Genomic DNA, 20063 nt, shown 5'->3' on the forward strand with positions numbered 1-20063 from the left:
TGTTTAAAAACAAAAAGTGATATTTTTTTTTATTTTTAAAACAAAAAAAATTTTGAATGTGTAATAAATTTTAGACACAGTGAGTTTACCTGATTTACGTAATCCATAAGGGAGAAAGTCAGAAAATGCAAACAGAAGTTTAAATTCTCCTTAAGAAGTTTTTCTTGTAGAAACAAGAAAAACTAGCTAAAAAGACTGGCAACTGGTATGAAAGTGTAATAGTCTGGGTCAAATGTAAAGTTTCTTTCCTTTAAAATAGACTCTGAGTTTTTGCAGATAAAAAAGAAGCAGATCTATTTTTTGATCTATTGAATTTAATTCTACCTTGAGATTAGTTATATAGTTTAGTTGATGTTGCTGTAAATATGGGTGAGCGTATAATTATCTGTTATAGTTTTTAATTTTTATTTATTTTTTTTTATTTTTGCGTATTCATGTAGTAGTCTGAAAAATTTCTTTATAGCCACCAGCGATTTTGCATATCTCAATATTTTGGTGCACCAGGTAAATATCCAACCATTCAAGCTTATTCTGATGCATTAAAAGCAACACCTGGAGGGAAAAATATTTCTAGAGATGTAGTTATTTGTTCAAAAAGCGAGTTGCTTGGGTTATGTCACAAGTTAGAAAAGAAAGATTATTTTAGTAGCGCCTTAAAGGGTTGGTCTCGTGGTAAAATTAAATCATTGTTTATTGCAGGTAATCTTTTTTTTTTAACTTTGATTATTATACTTGAAATTTAAAAAAATAATAGATGTTGATGTCACTTCTCTGAAATTTGTCCGTGCATTAGGAAAACACTCCTTAGCAGAGTGTTTTCCTAATGCACGGACAAATTTCAGAGAAGTGACATCAACATCTATTATTTTGAGAAAAAGATTTTATCTGTTCTTATTTTTTAAGAAAAAGATTTCATCTGTTTGCGTGGTGTATTTTATAAAGTAGAAACAGTGGGGGATGATTTTAAAAGTCCTTTAACTCATAACATTCTAAGATTTACTACTAATGCAACAGAAAATGTAAATAATCAGCTAGGGTTTGGACAAAAACCAACTTTTTGAAAAACCGGTTTTCGAATTCCAAATTCCCCAAAAAAACCGGCTTTCGAATTTTTTTAAAAAAAATTGAATAACGAGAGATACTTAATTTATATATTATATTTGTTTCACTTATCGTAACTTTTTCTAAGAAAATAAGATTTTAAAAAACAAAATATGTCCACTGAACGGTGGCTAAGTCTTGTTCTAATTTTTGACACAAAATTGCCTGCAATTAAGAATATGCGTTCACTAGGTACTGAGCTTGGTTTTATAGTTTTTAGTGCATCAAATAATAAATCTAAGTTTTTGGTTCTTTTATGTGTTGCCTCAAATAATGAAAACTCAGCCCTCAGTCTTTTTGGGTTAGTGGTGTTTTCTGCAGGCTCTTCAGGAAACTTGTTAATTGAATTTTCCATAACCTCTTTTAAAAAAAGCTTTACTCTGATGAGTAGTTTCTTCGATTTCCTCTTGATCTGAAGCCGTGTTTATAATAGAATTTTGAAATATTGTAGACAATAACCTTTCAGACAATTCAATAATGTCGGTTTCTGAAGCTCAAGGAAGTATACTAGATTTTTTTGCTGGACCAGAAATGTTTTCCGGATTTTGCAAAAAAAAGTAAAAGAGATGCTAATTCAACTTGTCTTCTTTCTGGAATTCTTTCTTCTAAAGCCTTTAATAGATTCAAACTTATTTTAGACTTTATATTTTTCAGTTCATTTAATAGAAATGAAAATATACCTTCACTAGTTAATAAAGTGGCCTCTCGTTGCTCTCAGCCTTCTACTGCTAGACGAATGGGTTCCAAGACTTTATGAAGTTCCAAAAGTGTAGGATATTGAGCTTCATTCCACATATAAGATGAACCAAGATCATTCAATGCTAAAACTACACATTCTTTTACTGCTAAAAATCTTCCAACCATTTCCTCTATACTATTCCACTTTGTTTTGTAGTCAAGAATTAAATTCAACTCTTTTCCTTTTTTTAATTTTATATAATTTTGAAGAATGGTATTTCTTACTGGAGATTTACAAAAAAATTTACAAATTTTTCTGATTCGTGAAACAGAATGTTTGCAATTGTCAGACAAAATAGGAATAGGATGCTCTTGGTTACAAATGTAAGAAAAAGTTCCTTCATATTCGTCATATTTGTCTTCATCTTCATCATCCGATTCCTCACTTGAACCATTTACTTCGGATTCAGCTTCAACCATTTCTCTGTTTATATAATACATCAGTAACTGCTAGGTGGATTGTATGTGAATAGCATAGTTGATTAATTATACATGATAATTTGCCAAATTTTATCATAACAGCAGCACCATCATTTGTTGCAGCAACAATGTCAGTTTCTAGATTCAAATTGAATATTTTAAGTCTTCCAGAAATTAATTCTAATGTTCTGTGAGCATCACAAGAACCAGCTATTGGAACTAATCCTAAATTAAAATCTTCTGCTAAGTGATGTACATTAATGTTTAAATATCTATGATTTCTTTTACTTGTCCACTTGTCTAAAGTTGTAGAAAATTTTTTTCCACTCATTTTTATTGAATCTAATTCTGTAATAGTTTCAAGTTTTGCTTCGTCATAAAATGCATGAATGAGATCCATTACTCTAGAGTTTTTTTTGGGTAATGAATATCCTCGTTGTTGAAGAGACTCTTGTATAAATGAGCTTTTCGTAATGCTATTTATAGAAAACCCATCGATTGCAACAAGTTTTGATAAGATTTCTTGTAAGCTACTCCTTTTTACTTGCATAAAATTTAGAATATTAGCTTTTTCTTTTAAAAAAGATGAAGGACCAGTATCTTCTTTGCTGAACGTTTCTGATTTATTTTAAATATCAATTTTATGAACTGATTTTAAGTGATTACGTAGATTACTTGTTGATGAACCTTTGCAACTCAACATTTTATTACAGTATTTGCAGATTGCTTTTTCTATCCCTGACCTTTTAAAACTATTCCAAACTTCTGACTTATTCTTTTTTTTTTATTATCTGGAAATGAAATTAAATTATTGAATAAATATTTTTGAAACAAAAATGCCTTACCTTTTTTAATTGTAACTTTAAATTATATTACCACGTTGATAAGAGCTTAAGCTCATATCATCATTATATTACCTTAACATAACAAAATACTTAACAAACTAATCAAGGGAAATTATTTACTTATAAATTATAATATAAAACATGCTTGATTTTTATAAGTAACAAATTTGATTTTATAAGTATCAAATTCCAAAAATCTAATTTGCAAAATAAAAAAACTTAGTATAGTATACACATAAAAATAAATACTACAATATTACATTTAAATAGATATAAATATCATAATAGTATTATATATACTATTAACATATAAATGATTTAAATTAGTTACATTTATAAATACATAAACACAATATAAACTTACACGTAAATACATTTTAAAAATGCATAATAAATCCCAATTATTTGAGAAGCATATGTATTTTTTGGGAAGCCATTTTGGAAAAACTTTCTAAAAATTTGTGTTAACATCGCATGTATTTTCAGTCAAGCAACTGTTTCTATTGGGTAATTATTACATAACATTTTACAAAAATGGAAAGGGATAAATTTAAAGAAGCGTGTTAAAAAAAAAGGAAACAGATTACTCAAATAACATAACAAAATGCTATTGTATAATAACAATATAATAAAAATGGTAAAAAATAGAAAACCGGTTTTCGTAATTTAAAAATTGGTTTTCAAATGTGTCAAATTTATTTGAAAAACCGCCAAACCCTATAATCAGCCATTTAAAATAGCAAAAATTCCTAAGTTACAAGGATGTATTTGTAAAATTCTATTAGAATTTGTCAGTATAAACAAACCTGTGTCTATTGTTTTGGAAAGAATAGATACCAAAGATATTGGAACTGTAAACATTAAATTCCAGAATGCTTGCTTCTATGCTTTAGGATTTATGATTCATGATACTGCAATTTGTTTAGATACGCAATAGTGTTATGCTTTTATATATGGTGGTCAGTCAGTTGATGTATATATATATTAGGGTGGGGCAACACCAAAGTTAATAAAAAAAATATCTTAATAATTTTTGTGGTTCCTTTTGACATATGTGTCGATATAATATATAACTTTTTTTTTATGTATACTCCTATGGTTGGTCTCAGCAGTCCAAAAATATAAAAATTTCTAATTTTTATTCATATGGGACAGATATCTTTGACTTAACTTCTAACTTTATGAAAATTAGCTACACTTTTTGAAATTGAGCCCACTTGCAAATTTAAAAAAACATAACTAGTTGTAGCCAAACCAGAAACTAAATTTAACTAAACTTTTTAAAAATAAAATGAACAAAGTATGTAAAAAAAAGGAAAAAAGGTAATGGAAGTTTCAGGAATGTGCAAATACATTTAGACAGAAAATCTTTTTTTTTACAATTTATAAAATCAAGTTTTTCAAAATCAGAAGCTGTACTTCAATGGTATAAATCAACAAAGTGTAAATGTAAAACAGTAAAATCCTAAAAATATTTGAATAATCGTGTAATCTTGTCACTATCGGATTAGTATTAAAAATATTTCAGCTTGCACTTAATTCTCATCTTTTTAACGCAAAAGCTTTTGCGTGTCAAACCATACAAAGTACTTTTAAAACTTCTGCTCTTTTTAACTTTTTGGCTGTGCACTTTTTATGTTTTGATGATGTCTCAATATTAATATGATCAACAGGTATTATTTTTAAAAATTCTGGTTTTTAAAAATAATACCTGTTGATAAAACCAAAAAACTTGTAACCAGACCACTTTTTGTTAGTCTTGATTCCTAAAAAGTTTAACATCTGCTTGCATGGTGGCCACAGTCCTGTAATGTCCTGAAATGTCCTGGATTTTTACAAGTGTCCTGAAATGTCCTGGAAAATTAAATTTTTTTCAAAAATGTCCTGAAATGTCCTGGAATTTTTTTTTTCTAAATCAAGTTAAAAAATTACTAATAATATTGAAGTAATATAAAATTTTTTATGCAAAAAAAAATTTATATAAAGGGTTTGAATTTAATTTTAAATAAGAGAGAATTTAGACAGTTGCATCATGTTCTTTTTGTAAAAAAGACATTAATGTTAGAAATATGGGTGAAAATGCATTATAATGTCATCTTAAAAGTAAAAAACATGATAAGTTATTGCCTCCTGCATCAAGTACATTATGCAATTATTTTTCAGAATCAATTATTTCATCACCTTTAAAAACTAGTACAATTCAGGTTATTGAAAAGCCATCTACTTCTAAAACATTAGATTTGGTATTTATAAATGAACAAGTAATAACTGCTGAAATTAGATGGGTATTATATGTGGCTTTATCCAAATCTTTTCAAAGATCATGTGAAGGGCTAAACTCACTATTTTTATCAATGTTTTCTGATAGTAATATTGCAAAAAAGTTTCAGCCAGGTCAAACAAAGTGTGGATATATTACAAAATTTGGTATTGCACCATGCTTTCTTGATTTGTTATATAAAGAAATATTGTTATCACCTGTTTTTGTAATATCGTTTGATGAGTCATTAAATTGGACTATGCAAAAAGGTCAAATGGACATTACTGTGCAATTCTGGAACCATGAATCAAATCAGGTTTTTACAAGATATCTTGACTCACAATTTTTAGGAGGTGAAAACTCAGAGCAATTATTAAAATCTTTTAACCAAGGTGCATCTCGACTTAACATACAAAAAATGATTCAGATATCTTCAGATGGCCCTAATGTCAATCTAAAGCTTTTAGGACTTGTAAAAGAAAATTGTGAACTTAATGCGTATCTAGCCTTAATAGATATTGGCACGTGTGGCCTCCACACAATACATGGAAGCCTAAAAACATCAATCAGTAAATCTGAATGGAAGCTTGGTGAAAAATTGAAAGCAATGTGGAAGTTTCTCAATGAATGTCCTTCACGTAGAGAAATCTATGAAAATATATCTGAGATGAAGGTTTACCCTTTACCTTATTGTGGCCGTCGTTGGTGTGAGAATCAAAACTGTTGTGAACGAGTAGCAAGTATTTTTTCTGGATATTTAAAGTTTATTGAAAACTTACAAAGTTTATCAAAATCAAAGCAACCTCATGGAAAGTGGTTTAATATTTTAAAAGATACAATAAAAGATCCTTTGTTTATTGCTAAATTAAAATTTGTTGAATTTATACCTGAAAAGTTAAATCTTTTTCTGAAAGGTTTTCAAAGTGATAAACCAATGGTCCCATTTTTATTTGATGTTTTAAAAAGCATATTAGTTAACATTCTAAGTATGGTTTTATTGAATGATGTATCAGAAAAATCTGTTACAATTACGAAAATAGTGAAGCTAAATCTATCAGATCCAATGTTATACAAAAGAGAAGCTACAATTGATATTGGTCTGTCTGTCAATATGGAAGTTCAAAAATACAAAAGATTATCAACATCAAAAGGAAGCACAATTCCAAAATTTTACAAAGATGTATGCATATTTTTATCTTCACTTGCAACTCACATGTTAGAAAAATCTCCCATAAAATATCTTATTGTCAGATGTTCATCTTGTCTGAATCCAATTAAATTACCAGATAGCGGAGAACTAGAGTGTAACAAAGTAAAGTTTTCTAAATTATTACAAATTATTGGCTTTTGGATATTTGAAATCAAAAGTTGGTTACAAAGCAAATGAAGAGTATTTTCAATTTATAATAAACGTTGTTCGTAAACATGATCCAAGCTATCTTCATTTTTTTTGTCATTCAAAAAATATGAAGATAGCTTGGATATTTTTCTTACTCAGCATATACCAGTAAATGGATATACATCTCTTTGGGATGTCTGCATAATTTTATTTTGTTTGTCTCATGACCAGGCTGCCATTGAACATGGATTCAAAGTAAATAAGGATTATTTAGTTGAAAATTTAAGTGAAGATTCACTAATTGCCTTATGAATAGTAAATAATCACATGTCATCAAAGGGACAAAATTCCGCTGATATTCCAATTTCTAGGGAAATGGTAAAATCTGTTAAGTCATCAAGAATGCGATATGAAGTTGCGTTGCAAAAAAAGTTAAAGAGATATCAACTGTAAGTTTAAAAAGAAAAGCTATTTCTGTTGATATTGATGATGTTGTTCGAAGTAAGAAACTACTTCAAACATCAGCTGATGATTTAATAAAAGAAGCAGATAGTTATGCATTAAAAGCAGAGGGAAAAAAGGATTTGAGTTTTATAGTTACTTCAAATGATTTAAGAAAGTTATCAAAAGATATATTTTTAAAATTGGAAGAGCTTGATAGTTTAGAAAAAGCTTTATATTTAAAAAGAGATTCTATTGTTTGAGTTTTATTTATCTTTTTTGTAAATATTTTTGTTTATATAGTTCCATTAAAGAGTATAATTTCAATAAAAAAAGTTCTGTTTAACTAGTATGTATATGTTTATCATGTACAGGGGCTGAAATCAGAGAAAATGTGAGGCACAGGGCAACTTATGTATCAGAGGCCCCAATATATTAATTTACTTTTTTCTTTCTAGCTATCACTATCTGAAAAAAAATCCTTAAATTTTGAAAAGAAGCTTTTAAATTTTGTGAGGCTCTATATTTATATGTATATATATATATGTATGTATATATATATACAGCCAAATTATTTTAAACTCTAATATTAATATAATACTAGCAAAAAGCAACCCGTAATACGGGTTATGGTCGGTCTGTTACTTAATTTATAGTGGCTGTTTTCCACAATTTAAAGTTGCAAAACCTTAACTAATACCCTTTTAGAAAAATGCCTTCAAATTGAAAAAATTAAACCATCTGTAAAATTAAAATAAAAAGTATGTGGAGGTAAAATAATTTACCAATTATTTAACATTATTTGAGTAATTTACAACTGACATAGGTCATATCAGTGTAAGGCAGAACCATTTTCCTCGACATTACTAAGATCAACACAATACATTTTTAGTTACTGACACAAAATAATAACACTTCATCATGCTTTAAATTGACGAAAAAGTAAAGCTAAATTCTTGTTATACTTTTTATAACATGAACTTTAATTAATAAGATTAATATAAAGCAAGCGTAAATTATACATGAGTTATTATTTTTTTGTATCCCCTTTATACATGTTTCTTTAAAAAAGGAAATTGTCTTTAAAACGTTAAATGCACACAGCTTAATAAATTTATTAAAAATAACTAAGCAATTGAGTACAAATACATTTCAAACAAAAAAAAGTTAATTTACAATCAAACATGTGTATAACAAATTTAAAAAGAATATGTAAATTTTGATCTTTTATATTGCATTAATGCGTCATATGACAAACCTAAAATAAAAATTGTAACAGATAAGTAGACATAGAAAAAAAAACAAAAAAAAAAAACAAACTGGAAAACAATTTACCTGCTTTTTGGTAACCTGTTGTTATATTTAAACTGCTGTCATGATGCAGCTTGTCAGTGTTGTTTTATGATGTTATTTCATGTTGGCTTTTAGTAAACTTTAGTTTAATTTAAAAGACATTACAATAGATTTAAAATATTTTAATTAAAAAGCAAAATAACAAATGTTGCAAGGAGCCAAACTAGAGATATTTATAAATTGCATTTATATTTATAAATTGCATTTAAAAGCAGTGAGGTCAATAAATTAAACTACCAATTAACTATTTTTAACAATAGAATGTAGCATCATATTATGATGATTAGGTAATGAATCAATTTAACTATATTTAAGTTTAATTGGTGAAAAACAAATAAAATTGAATTTTTAGTTATCCAGTCTTAATTTTTTAGTTATTTTGTTTATAAAGTGTTACTTATCTTTTACTGAAAGTTTTGTTTACTTAGATTAATCAATAAAAAAGTTATCCAAAAATGAAGTCGACTACATTAATTGAACAAGTGTACAATTATTGTAATTTGCATCCTAACGCTAAAACAAAAAGCACCGTAGAATATTTTGTTGCCTCTAATCACCCCAAAAGAACCATTCAATGTTATATGGCAAAGTGGAAGAACAATGAGCCAAAGTCTCGTAAGCCTGGATCAGGCAGAAAACCAAAAATTATGACTGCTGGGAACATCAAACGTCTGAAAGGTCTTTTGAACAATTTTGAACAAACATTCCTACATTGTAAAAACAATAAAAAACATAACAAACATTTGTTATTTTAAGAAAAAACAAATCCCTGATCGCACTGAGAAACAGTTAGAGCAGTTGCAACTGAAGTGTGGAAGAATTTGTCGCAAATTCAGGAACCACGACTGTCATTGACGATGAGTCTTATTTTACATTTAAACATACAAATAAAAATTCGAATAATGGATTTTACTCAGATGACGCAAAAAATGCACCAAAAAATGTAAAATATAAGCACAAAAGCAAATTTGAAAAAAAAATTCTTGTGTGGATTACCATATCCCCTCGTGGAATCTTGAAACCATTTATTGTTCCTGCGAGACTGGCAATTAACCAAACAGTGTACAAAAATGATTGCATCATCAAACGATTGATTCCTTTTATCAACAAACATCACAGTGATGGTAATTATGTATTCTGGCCTGACTTGGCCTCTTCACGTTATGCTAGAAGTGTGACCAATTACCTCGATGAGAAAAATATCCGTTATGTAACAAAATTTGATAATCCAGCATGTGTCCCAGAATTACAACCAATTGAAGATTTCTGGTCAATCCTTAAAGGCTATGTGTATGAAAACTATTGGGAAGCTGAAAGTGAAGATCAGCTGCAAAAAAAAATCCATTCTTGTTTAAAAAAAATTGATAAAAATCTTGTACAAGGCATGTGTGAACATGTATACAAAAAAGTTGATGCCGTATGTCATAATGGCGAGAAATCATTATTGCAGTCCCAAAAATAAAAAACTAATATATTGTTTAATATTCTGTACAATATTTTTTGATCATTAAACTTTTAGTTGTACTATTACTGTCTGTGTTTATTTTGTGCCAAATTTTTGTCACCAGGGGTTATATATTATTAAAAAAAAAAATTACAAAAAAAAAAAAAATTACAATACCTACTAAAAAACAATTACCTACTTTCTTTCTAAAAAGTAAAATACTTTTAATTAAGTAACAGACCGACCATAACCCGTATTAAGGGTTGCTTTTTGCTAGTAAAAATAAAACTTCTAATAGAAAAACTTTAACTCAAAATATAAACGATTAAAAATTAAGAAAAACTTAAACTCAAAATATAAACTATTTAAAAAATTAAAATCCTTTCTACTTTAAATCCTTTTTACTTTTTCTAACAAAAATTTAAATCCTTTCTACTTTATCTAATAAAAATGTACATATAACTATTTTATATACTTACTTCAATTATAATATGATCTTAACAATGATTATTTATCTTAACATGATTCTTTATGTAATATATCTAAACTAATAATTAAATTCCAAAAGTAAAATAGTTTAAACTCGCTCATGAGTTATTTCTCCAATGGCTGCGTGCATTTAGAGAACGCGCTTTTTCAAAGCCTAGTAACTAATGACAAAACGATGTTGAACATTAAATATTGAACATTTCTGTCGGAATTATATTATAGAAGATAAAAAATCAAATTGAAATATATATATAAATTGCATTTATATAGCTAAACATATTGTCTTGGCTGAAAAATTTAAAACCAGTGAGTTCAATAAATTAAACTACCAATTAATTATTTTTAACAACAGAATGTAGCATCATATATCGATGATTGGGTTATTAATCAATTCAACTATATTTAAGTTTAATTGGTGAAAAACAATATTTTAAAAAACAAAACAATTTTAATGAAAGACAAAAACGAACGAAATATACAACATAAATTATTAAAAATAAAATTACAAAAAAAAAAAAAAAAAAAAATTTACAATATTAAAAAAAATAAATCACTGAAGAAAAAAGCAGTAACAAAAAAGTTATAAATATCTTCACTGATAGAAGACATTTAAAACCTTTTGGTTGCTGTTTTTTCTTTGGTGTCTCCCGACACCCCGGTATGGATGAGCCCTCCATTTAAAGGAAGGCTCATTCATACCGCCATTACTACACAACCTATTGAAGGACCTCTCTGAGAGAGGCCCTGGGTGTTGGGAGCAATAAATTTGGTATTGCTCAAATGTTAGCGGCTCTAAAATTACAAATGGAGGGATATAATAAATATTAAAAGTATTAGTAATTTTATTTAATCATATTATAAAATAAAACCTCACCATTTTCACAGGATGAAGAGGATGCTAAAAAAATTTAAAAAAATGAGAGTAAGTTAAAAAGGGCTAAACTTGTGAAAAATAAGCCAATCTGACAGGAAACTGACAACATTTCAGAACAAAAGATAAACTAGAATCTGATGGAGCCAACTGAATTCGAGGAACAAAAATCTGTTTTTCACCAGAAACACCTGTCAAAACCTCTGCATCAATATAATTATTTTGAAGAGCACAAACTTTCATTCGAGTCCCATTGCACAACCCAGCTTTTAGATCTAAATTTCTAAGTAGCATAATTACACAACCAATTTTCAATTTTAAACAATGAGGTGGCATACCTGAAGGAGTTAAGCTGTTCAAAAACTCAACAGGAAAGTTATTTCTTTCATTAAGGTCATCAGTATCAATTTGATCAGCACTTAAATAAATTTTGACCTCACCTGGCAGACATTCAAGCACTTCTTCATTGATTGATAATGAATCAACATTAATTGGTGTTAAAATCACGCATTTAGAATAATCATTTTGATCAGCATCTCCAAAAATCTTTTCAACAATTGATTCATTTTCTTTAATAATGCACTGATTTGGTATTTCAATGCATCCTTTATAAGGATCCTCCTCTTTGACAGGTATTGTTCCATTCCCAAGTTTTAGTAGCCATTGGGAAAATTCACCTTCCCCATCTTGTACTCTCATATTTTCAGTTAATGCAAACTTCTGCACCCATTTCCAATTCAAAGAACATTTTATAGACAATTCTACTATTTCAGCTGGTTGTCCTCTTTTCACAACAGGCAGAATTTGCCTAAAGTCACCACCAACAAGAATGATTTTTCCTCCGAACAGAAAGTTGTTGCAAATATCTTTTAACAACCTATCAAATGCATTTAAGGCATATTTAGGTATCATGGGTGTTTCATCAAGCAAAAACAAACTATAAAACTAAACTTAAAAAATGCCTGTGTATAGAGTTAGGAGTTACATTACATGTGCTATTATCCAATATTGGAACAGCAAGTTTGAATAAGCTATGCAATGTAGATCCATTTGTAAGAAGAGTTGCTGCTATGCCAGTCCATTTAGCTGTAGCAGATTTAAAGTCCCTACTTATGGTTTCAGCAATCAAATAATTATAAGTAAAGGTTTTTCCATTACCAGCTGGTCTGTCCGTTAAAAACAATCTAGAATGTTGATTTTCTACACTTGGTTGCTCATTCAGTGCAGCAAGGATAGCATTACATACATTTAATTAATTGACATTAAGCAACAGTCTCATTCTATTGGCTTCGTCAATAGATTGTTGAATATTTTCATCAAAATTTTCTAGATTTAAGCCTATAAACTCATCAATAACAGGCAGATTGTAATCAGCCAGCGTTTTACCACTTTGATTAATAATCTTTTCAATTCGATGAAGAGTAGCTTGTTCAGCTATTAGAAGTGGGACTGAGTGGTGAATGAAATTTTCCATCATAAAAGCTTTGTATGTATTCCAGAGATGTAAAGGATTGTCAGGTTCACAAAAGGTCAAAATAATTGAAAACAACTGTCTAATTTGCTTTGGCATACGTGTTAAAACCGCCTCAGAAAGAGTATTCTGCCATTCAGTGTCATCTTGCAACAAACCTTTCAAAACACATGCTTCACAAAGCGCTTCAAGGGCAATACCATTAACAGTACGCACACCCTCCCAAGATGTTGCTCCTTTTGCTTGCAAAAGTAACAGTCTAAGAAAAAATAGTTCTCCAGTTGGATTAACTTTATACATTCTTACTATCACCTTATTACCACCCCTTTGTCTAACCTTCCATTTACAATGTTTATCATTAAATGTAAAGTGATAAGGAATGTCTACATACAAATAGCAATGTGCTCTTTCATTTTCAGTATTTAACTTAAACCATACCATTAGGTGCGTATCACGTTGAGCTGAACAATCTAAAGCCATTTGTTCTGCTCCTTCTCTAAAATACAATAATTGATTTTCAGGTAGATGTTTACCAAGTCACAGCACTTTGAAAACACGGAAACAACATAATATAAACATATGTACCAACTATAAACACAATAAATGTGTTTAAATATGTATATAAACTTAAATATATACCTTATATACATATTTAAACACATTTTTAAAACAATTATATAATACGTATTAACACATACACCAACAATAAAAAAACACTTTACATTATTATAAAAACACATTGATAAAACAACTATAAAGCACTTATATCCACATACACATACATATCAAAAAAACATATATGCAAACAATAAACGTGTGCAATCAAAAATTTTAAAAATGACTCGAGAAAATTTAAAAAGATTCAAAGTAAACAAAATATATATTTACAAACAATACTCTTCACCTTCTTTTTTTTTCCATAAGAACTGTAATCCTCTTAAAAAAATTTAACCTTTACATACAATAACATGTGACATTCCATGTCAGTGTTGGCACAAAATTTTGATTTATTTTTCTAAATTTTCTAAAAAAGAACAAAAATAGTTAATAGCAAATAGTTAAAATTTCAAAGTAGTAATAACCATTTTATGGAAATACCATTAGTATAACTTTAAATAATATCCATACCCCTATTTTCCTTCTAAAAAATAAAATAAAAATAAAACTGCTAAAAGAAAAACTAAAACAAACAAAATATAAATGATTTCAGAAATTAAAATCCTTTCTACTTTAAATCCTTTCTACTTTATCTAATAAAAACTTAAATTCTTTCTACTTTATCTAATAAAAATGTAAATCCTTTCTACTTTATCTAATAAAAATGTATATATAATTATTTTATATACTTACTTCAATTATAATATGATCTTAACGATGATTATTTATCTTAATATGATTGTTTATGTAATATATCTAAACTAATAATTAAATTCCAAAAGGAAAAAAGTTTTAACTCGCTTAAGAGATCTTTCTCCAATGACAGCATGCATTTAGAGAACGCACTCTTTCAAACCCTAGTAACTAATGACGAAATGACGTTAAACATTAAACATTAAACGTTTCTGTAGCAATTATATTATAGATTCTATTGTATAGTTCAATCAATATGAATAAATTTAATGTAAAGATAATTGATAATATTCATTTAATAGAATATAATATGTCCTGGAAAACGCAACAAAATGTCCTGGAATGTCCTGGAATTTAACTTTTAAAATTTTGTGCTACCATGTGCTTGACACAAACAGTTGCTTTTAAATTTGAAAAACTTACTTATGGGAATTTTATGGTAAATACTTTAAACATTGTTCTTTCATTTTCACATTCTACTTTGCTATGTATTTCAATTTCATCGTCATTGTCAGTTTTTGCAATTCGTATTGATTCATAGCCACAATGGAGATTGAATGATCCACTACCAAGTTTGCATTGAAAGTGAATGTTATCCACAGCTCTTCTATAATCAACAACCACATGCCACCTTAAGTCACGCGATGAAAAAGTAGAGTCTAAAGCACAGTCATTGTCTACTACTTCATAATTGCTGGTTATTTCTTGGTTAGTAGTAGTAGTATTATTCATCAAATGAATTACTTTCTTTCTGTCAAACCCAAAGAAAGTATTACCACTTTTGATTGAAAAATTAACTTTAGCTCTTTTTAATATCTTTTTTGCTGCAGTTGTTTGATTCATAGACAAAGACATACCAATTTTATCTTCATCATTTTTTAAAATGCATTCAAACATTGGCTAACCATTTCCTGACTCTAAAACATTGCAAAAACAATCAAACTGATTACTTTCAGTTATAATTTTCCAGAGTGCACTGTAGCCTTTATTACATTTATAAGACCCTGAATAAAATTCTTCAATAGATACTCCAATATTCACTACACTATCCCATAATAACTTTTTCATCTAATCAAGAAGAACTATTAATTACTATTAGTTAATTAATTCCAGTTAAACTATTACAGCTCGAAAAACCATATACTTATTTTCTCTTTGCTTACTTCACAATTATAGAAAATAATTTCATTTTTGTAAACTTCCTTTATGATTTGAGTCTGATCATTTTCTGGCAATATCAAAAATTTACTTCAAATTAAAGAAAGAAACAGTAAAAACACCAAGTTATTATAAAACAAAGCAAAATACAGAAAGAAATTATTTCGTTATTTATTTAAACAAAATACAGACATGCAATTATTTCTTTAAAGTTATATAATTTTGCAGTCCTGGAATCTTGTGGCGCATTCACCATGTTCAACAGATTTGTATTAATGTCTATCTTCAATATTGGTTCACATCTTGCTGATGAGAAATAGTTGAGAATATTTATAAAGAATGATAAGTAAGAGAAGAAAAACCAGTGGTTGAAAATCCTGGTTGATGCTCTATGCAATCATATTCTACTCATGGTCTACTAACCACCATCATGAATGATAGTTTCCTCATCATTCTGGTTGAAAAATGGTGTGAAACTGAATTGGACAAATACAGTCTGTATAACTTTTAGAACATAGAATTTACACCTGGAGCTTAATGTTCCTAAATTTTTAATTTAGGAACATATATTTTTATATCTTATTTAAATTAGTAAGCTTCTTGCATAAGTTTTACTTTTAATAAGTTTCACTTTTAATAAGTTTCTTGTAAAAGACTTAATTTTCCACAAGAAAAAAATTTGATTGTAGTAAATTTTATTATATATAAAGTAAAGTCTGTTCATTAGCAATCTCTAAAATGTTGTCCAATCATTTACTTTTGAAAATATGATATAATTGTTTATTTTGCTTTCATTTTTGTCAAACATTTTTAATAATTTCTGATAGCATTTTGTAATTAAGTGTTTCTTTAAATTTTTTTTTTTTTTTTTTTTTTTTTTTTTATACATAAAACACACTTAAATTGAGTTTGAAAGACTTTATAACTTTTTCTTTAAGATAAATTTCAAGTTATTGGTTACAGTGAAGTTAATCACAAAGGTAGTTTGCTTTTTTTTTATGTCATAATCATCGTTTTTACTTTTAATTTGTTAATCTACAAATCAGCAACTAAATGGTGTCCTTAAAAATAGATCAAAAATGGTGTCCTTAAAAATAGTTTAAAAAGAATTTGTAAAAAAAAAGATTTAAAAGTTTGTCTTAAAAAGAGTTTTTATTATATACTAGCAATAAGCAACCCGTAATACGGGTTATGGTCGGTCTGTGAATTTATAGTGGCTGTTTTCCACAATTTAAAGTTGCGAAACCTTAACAAATACCCTTTTAGTAAAACGCCTTCAAATTTAAAAATTTAAACCATCTGTAAAATTAAAATAAAAAGTATGTGGAGGTAAAATAGTTTTCCAGTTTTTAACATTATCTTAGTAATTTAAAACTGGCATAAGTCATATCAGAGTAAGGCAAACTATTTTCCTCTACATTACTTAGTTCAACATAATGCGTTTTCAGTTACTGACACAAAATAATGACGCGTCAACATGCTTTATATTGACGAAAAAGTAAAGTGGAAATATTGTTATATTGTTATAGCATGAACTTTTTTTAATCAAATTAATGTAAAACGAACGTAAATTATACATGAGTTATTATTTATTTGGTAACCTCTTGTTACATGTTTCTTTAAAAAAGGAAATTGTCGTTAAAACGTTAAATGCCCTCAACTTAATATTTTTTTATAAATAACTAAGCAATTGTGTACAATTACGTTTCAAACAAAAAAAAGTTAATTTACAATTAAACATGTGTTTAACAAAATTTAAAAAAATGTAAACTTTCATCTTTTATATTGCATTAATGCGTCGCACGATAAACCTAAATAAAAAATTGTAACATAAGTAGACATAGAAAGAAAAAAAAAAACAAACTGGAATACAATATACTTGAGTTTCGGTAACCTGTTGTTATACTTAAACTACTGTCATGATGCAGCTTGTCGGTGTTGTTTTGCAGCTGAATAACGTTATTTCATGTTGGCTTTTAGTACTCTTTAGTTTAATTTAAAAGACATTACAATAGATCTAATATATTTTAATTAAAAAGTAAAATAACAAATGCTTCAAGGAGCCAAACTATAAACAGATAAAAAGATAAAATCAAATTGAGATATAAATAAATTGCATTCATATAGTTAAACATACAGTCTTGGCTTATAGAAAATTTCAAAAGCAGAGAGTTCAATAAATTAAACTACCAACTAATTATTTTTAACAATAGATTGTTATCTTATGAAGAATGTCATATTATGATGATTGGGTAATGAATCAATTTAACTATATTTAAGTTTAATTGGTGAAAAACAAATAAAATTTTAATTAAAAAAGACAAAAACAAAAGAAATATACAACATATTATTACAAAAAAATTACAAAATAAAAATTACAAAAAAAAAAAAATAAATTACAATATTAAAAAAAAAAGAAAAAGCAGCAACAAAAAAGTTATAAACATCTTCACTGATAGAAGACATTTACAACCTTTTGGTTGCTGTTTTTTCTTTGGTGTCTCCCAACACCCCGGTATGGATGAGCCCTTCATTTAAAGGATGGCTCATCTATACCGCCATTGCTGCACCACTTATTGAAGGACCTCTCCGAGAGAGGCCCTGGGTGTTGGGAGCGATATCTTCGATATTGCTCATAAGTTAACGGCTCTAAAATTACAAATAGATTGATATAAAAATTATAACTATTTACAATTTTACTTAATCAAAATATAAAGCATAACCTCACCATTTTCACAGGATGAAGGGCATGCTAAAAATATTATTAAAAAAAAAAAATGTAAATTAAAAAGGGTTGAACTTATGAAAAACTTAATTTTAATAAAAATATGAGTATAATGCAAACAGTTTAAAAATGTCATATTTATATTATAGATATTTTATTATATATATTTCTTGTTAATAAGTACTTTTTTCGCTGCTGTAATTTTTTTCTAGTAAGTCCTGCTTTTCAGAGGCAACTCTCTTTAGCGCATTAGATTTTAGAATTGTTTTTTCTCTCCAAAACTCATGTCCCTGTTTCTTTAAGTTACTTTTAAGTTTAAATCAGTTGAATAAACAAGTCAGACTATGTTCTTAAGATTATCATCAAAGCCTAATGCAATTTGATTTGTGTACTGTATCAAATAAGTTCTTGATAACAAAGAGTTAGTAAAGAAGCACGGTCTATTCAGGGGGTTATATGTTTCAGAAGAACTTGTATTGCTCAAAATTTCTTAGAGTTTTATTCTAGTTAAAAAGTATCTTCTATGTGCTAAAAAAATATTGTAGTTTTTTTTTTTCTATCCCTTAAACTAGATTTCATAGAATATGGGAAAATACCTAAATCATAGCATTAGTGTGCAAACCCCCAGCAAAAATTCCCCAACTTGAACTTTAAACTTTTTTTATAAAATAGTATTAGGAATTTTGTTGATTAAAAAAAGTAACAAGTCAGCCTCAAATATTAAAAGAACCTGATTTTGGCTTCTAAAGTCATTAAAGTATATGTATCAAAGTAAAATTTATTGTTTTTGACTGAAAAAATACTTAGCAGTTTTGATTATTGGAATAACATGAAAAAGTAATATATATTCTATTTTAGTTTTTTTCATTATATTTATATTAAAATATATTCTACTATTATATATTTATATATATTTTATAGATTTTTTTTAATTATATATTCTATTATTATATATTATTATATAATTATAGTATAATTATATAGTATATTATATAGTTATAGTATATTGTATAATTATAGTATATTATATAACTAAGTATATTATATAATTATTGTATAATTATGTAATATATTCTTTTTTTTTTTTTTTTTTTTTTTCACACAAAAAACATATACATAGGAGTTCCATATGGACCATTTGTTGGGCCTACTGTTATTGGATTGACACCAGGAGCTTGGGAATCTATCAAAATAAGTGAAACAGAAAAAGATGCGCAGAATATGGTTCGAATATGTGCAAGCTCCAACTTTGAACAGGTAATTTATGCAACAATAATACTTACAATCAACTTAGCATTTCAAGTATGAGACTATCCAACCTCACAAAATTTTCAAAAATATTGTGTGATATTTTCAAAAATATTATGTGATATTTTCAAAAATATTACGTGATATTTTCAAAAGTATTACATGATATTTTCAAAAATATTACATTACAATGTGAAATTTTTTTTCTTTATCTTTTCAAGATTAATTCATAATTTAACAAGACCTTAACAGCATCACAATTAGATGTTTCACTCCTTGATTAGTAAAGCGTTAATTTTGTTATAAAATCTCTATAAAATTTTGTTATAAAATAAACCACCAATAATACTTTAATGTTGTTCATTTGAAAATTTTTGACAAAATTTTAAATCTAATTTTGTTAAAAATAACCTATCGAACCTATTTTCTTTTTAGGCTTACAGATGTGACCAGTTGGATGTTTTTAACTATCCTGATCTGAAAATGATTCATGCTTTTAGTAAGTTAAATATAGTAAATAAAAAGTTTCTCAAAATAGGTCTACAAAAAGCATGTGTAATACACATTCACATACAGTATTTTATTGTCTGAAAATATATTCTGCAATTAGTTAAGTTATAATTCTCCTTATTTTTTTTATAATTAAAGTCATAATTTTATTTGTGACAAAATAGTATCAATTAAAATATTTTTGAAATATTAGTTATTAAAGAAAAATAAGAAGTTTGAGAACTAAGATATTAAAATGTTTTAGATTTGCAAAGGAAGTTTAAAATGCTTGTCTTGTGGCACAAAGTTTATTTGATCATA

At 27.3% G+C, this 20063-nt stretch overlaps 2 protein-coding genes and 1 pseudogene across 4 annotated transcripts in view; 2 read left to right on the forward strand and 1 right to left on the reverse strand.

Annotated features, from left to right (window-relative positions):
• Positions 1-20063, forward strand: part of LOC149880339 (uncharacterized) — a 42573-nt gene that overhangs the window by 11473 nt on the left and 11037 nt on the right. For both annotated transcript variants that reach the window (XM_090070158.1, XM_090070157.1), the window contains 4 exons: positions 464-699; positions 16219-16260; positions 19126-19262; positions 19689-19752. In XM_090070158.1, the coding sequence (XP_089926284.1) occupies positions 464-699; positions 16219-16260; positions 19126-19262; positions 19689-19752 (479 nt within the window). The remainder of the gene's footprint in view (positions 1-463; positions 700-16218; positions 16261-19125; positions 19263-19688; positions 19753-20063) is intronic.
• LOC149880340 (uncharacterized) lies at positions 5174-7407 on the forward strand (annotated as a pseudogene).
• LOC149880341 (uncharacterized) lies at positions 7890-12519 on the reverse strand. Of its 2 annotated transcripts, none has more exons than XM_090070163.1 (2): positions 11640-12519; positions 7890-8010 (listed from the first exon to the last, which is right to left on the reverse strand). In XM_090070163.1, the coding sequence occupies exons 1-2, from the start codon at positions 12211-12213 to the stop codon at positions 7943-7945; spliced, it is 642 nt and encodes a 213-aa protein (XP_089926289.1). In that variant the 5' UTR covers positions 12214-12519; the 3' UTR covers positions 7890-7942. The 2 variants fall into 2 exon arrangements, with proteins under 2 accessions (XP_089926289.1, XP_089926290.1); XM_090070164.1 differs by lacking the exon at positions 7890-8010 and adding an exon at positions 8257-8402.

This window comes from Hydra viridissima, unplaced genomic scaffold (genome assembly GCF_058129835.1).
Source record: "Hydra viridissima isolate aposymbiotic clone 2 unplaced genomic scaffold, HvirCarnegie_v1 scaffold_13, whole genome shotgun sequence".
Classification (NCBI taxonomy): domain Eukaryota; kingdom Metazoa; phylum Cnidaria; class Hydrozoa; order Anthoathecata; family Hydridae; genus Hydra; species Hydra viridissima.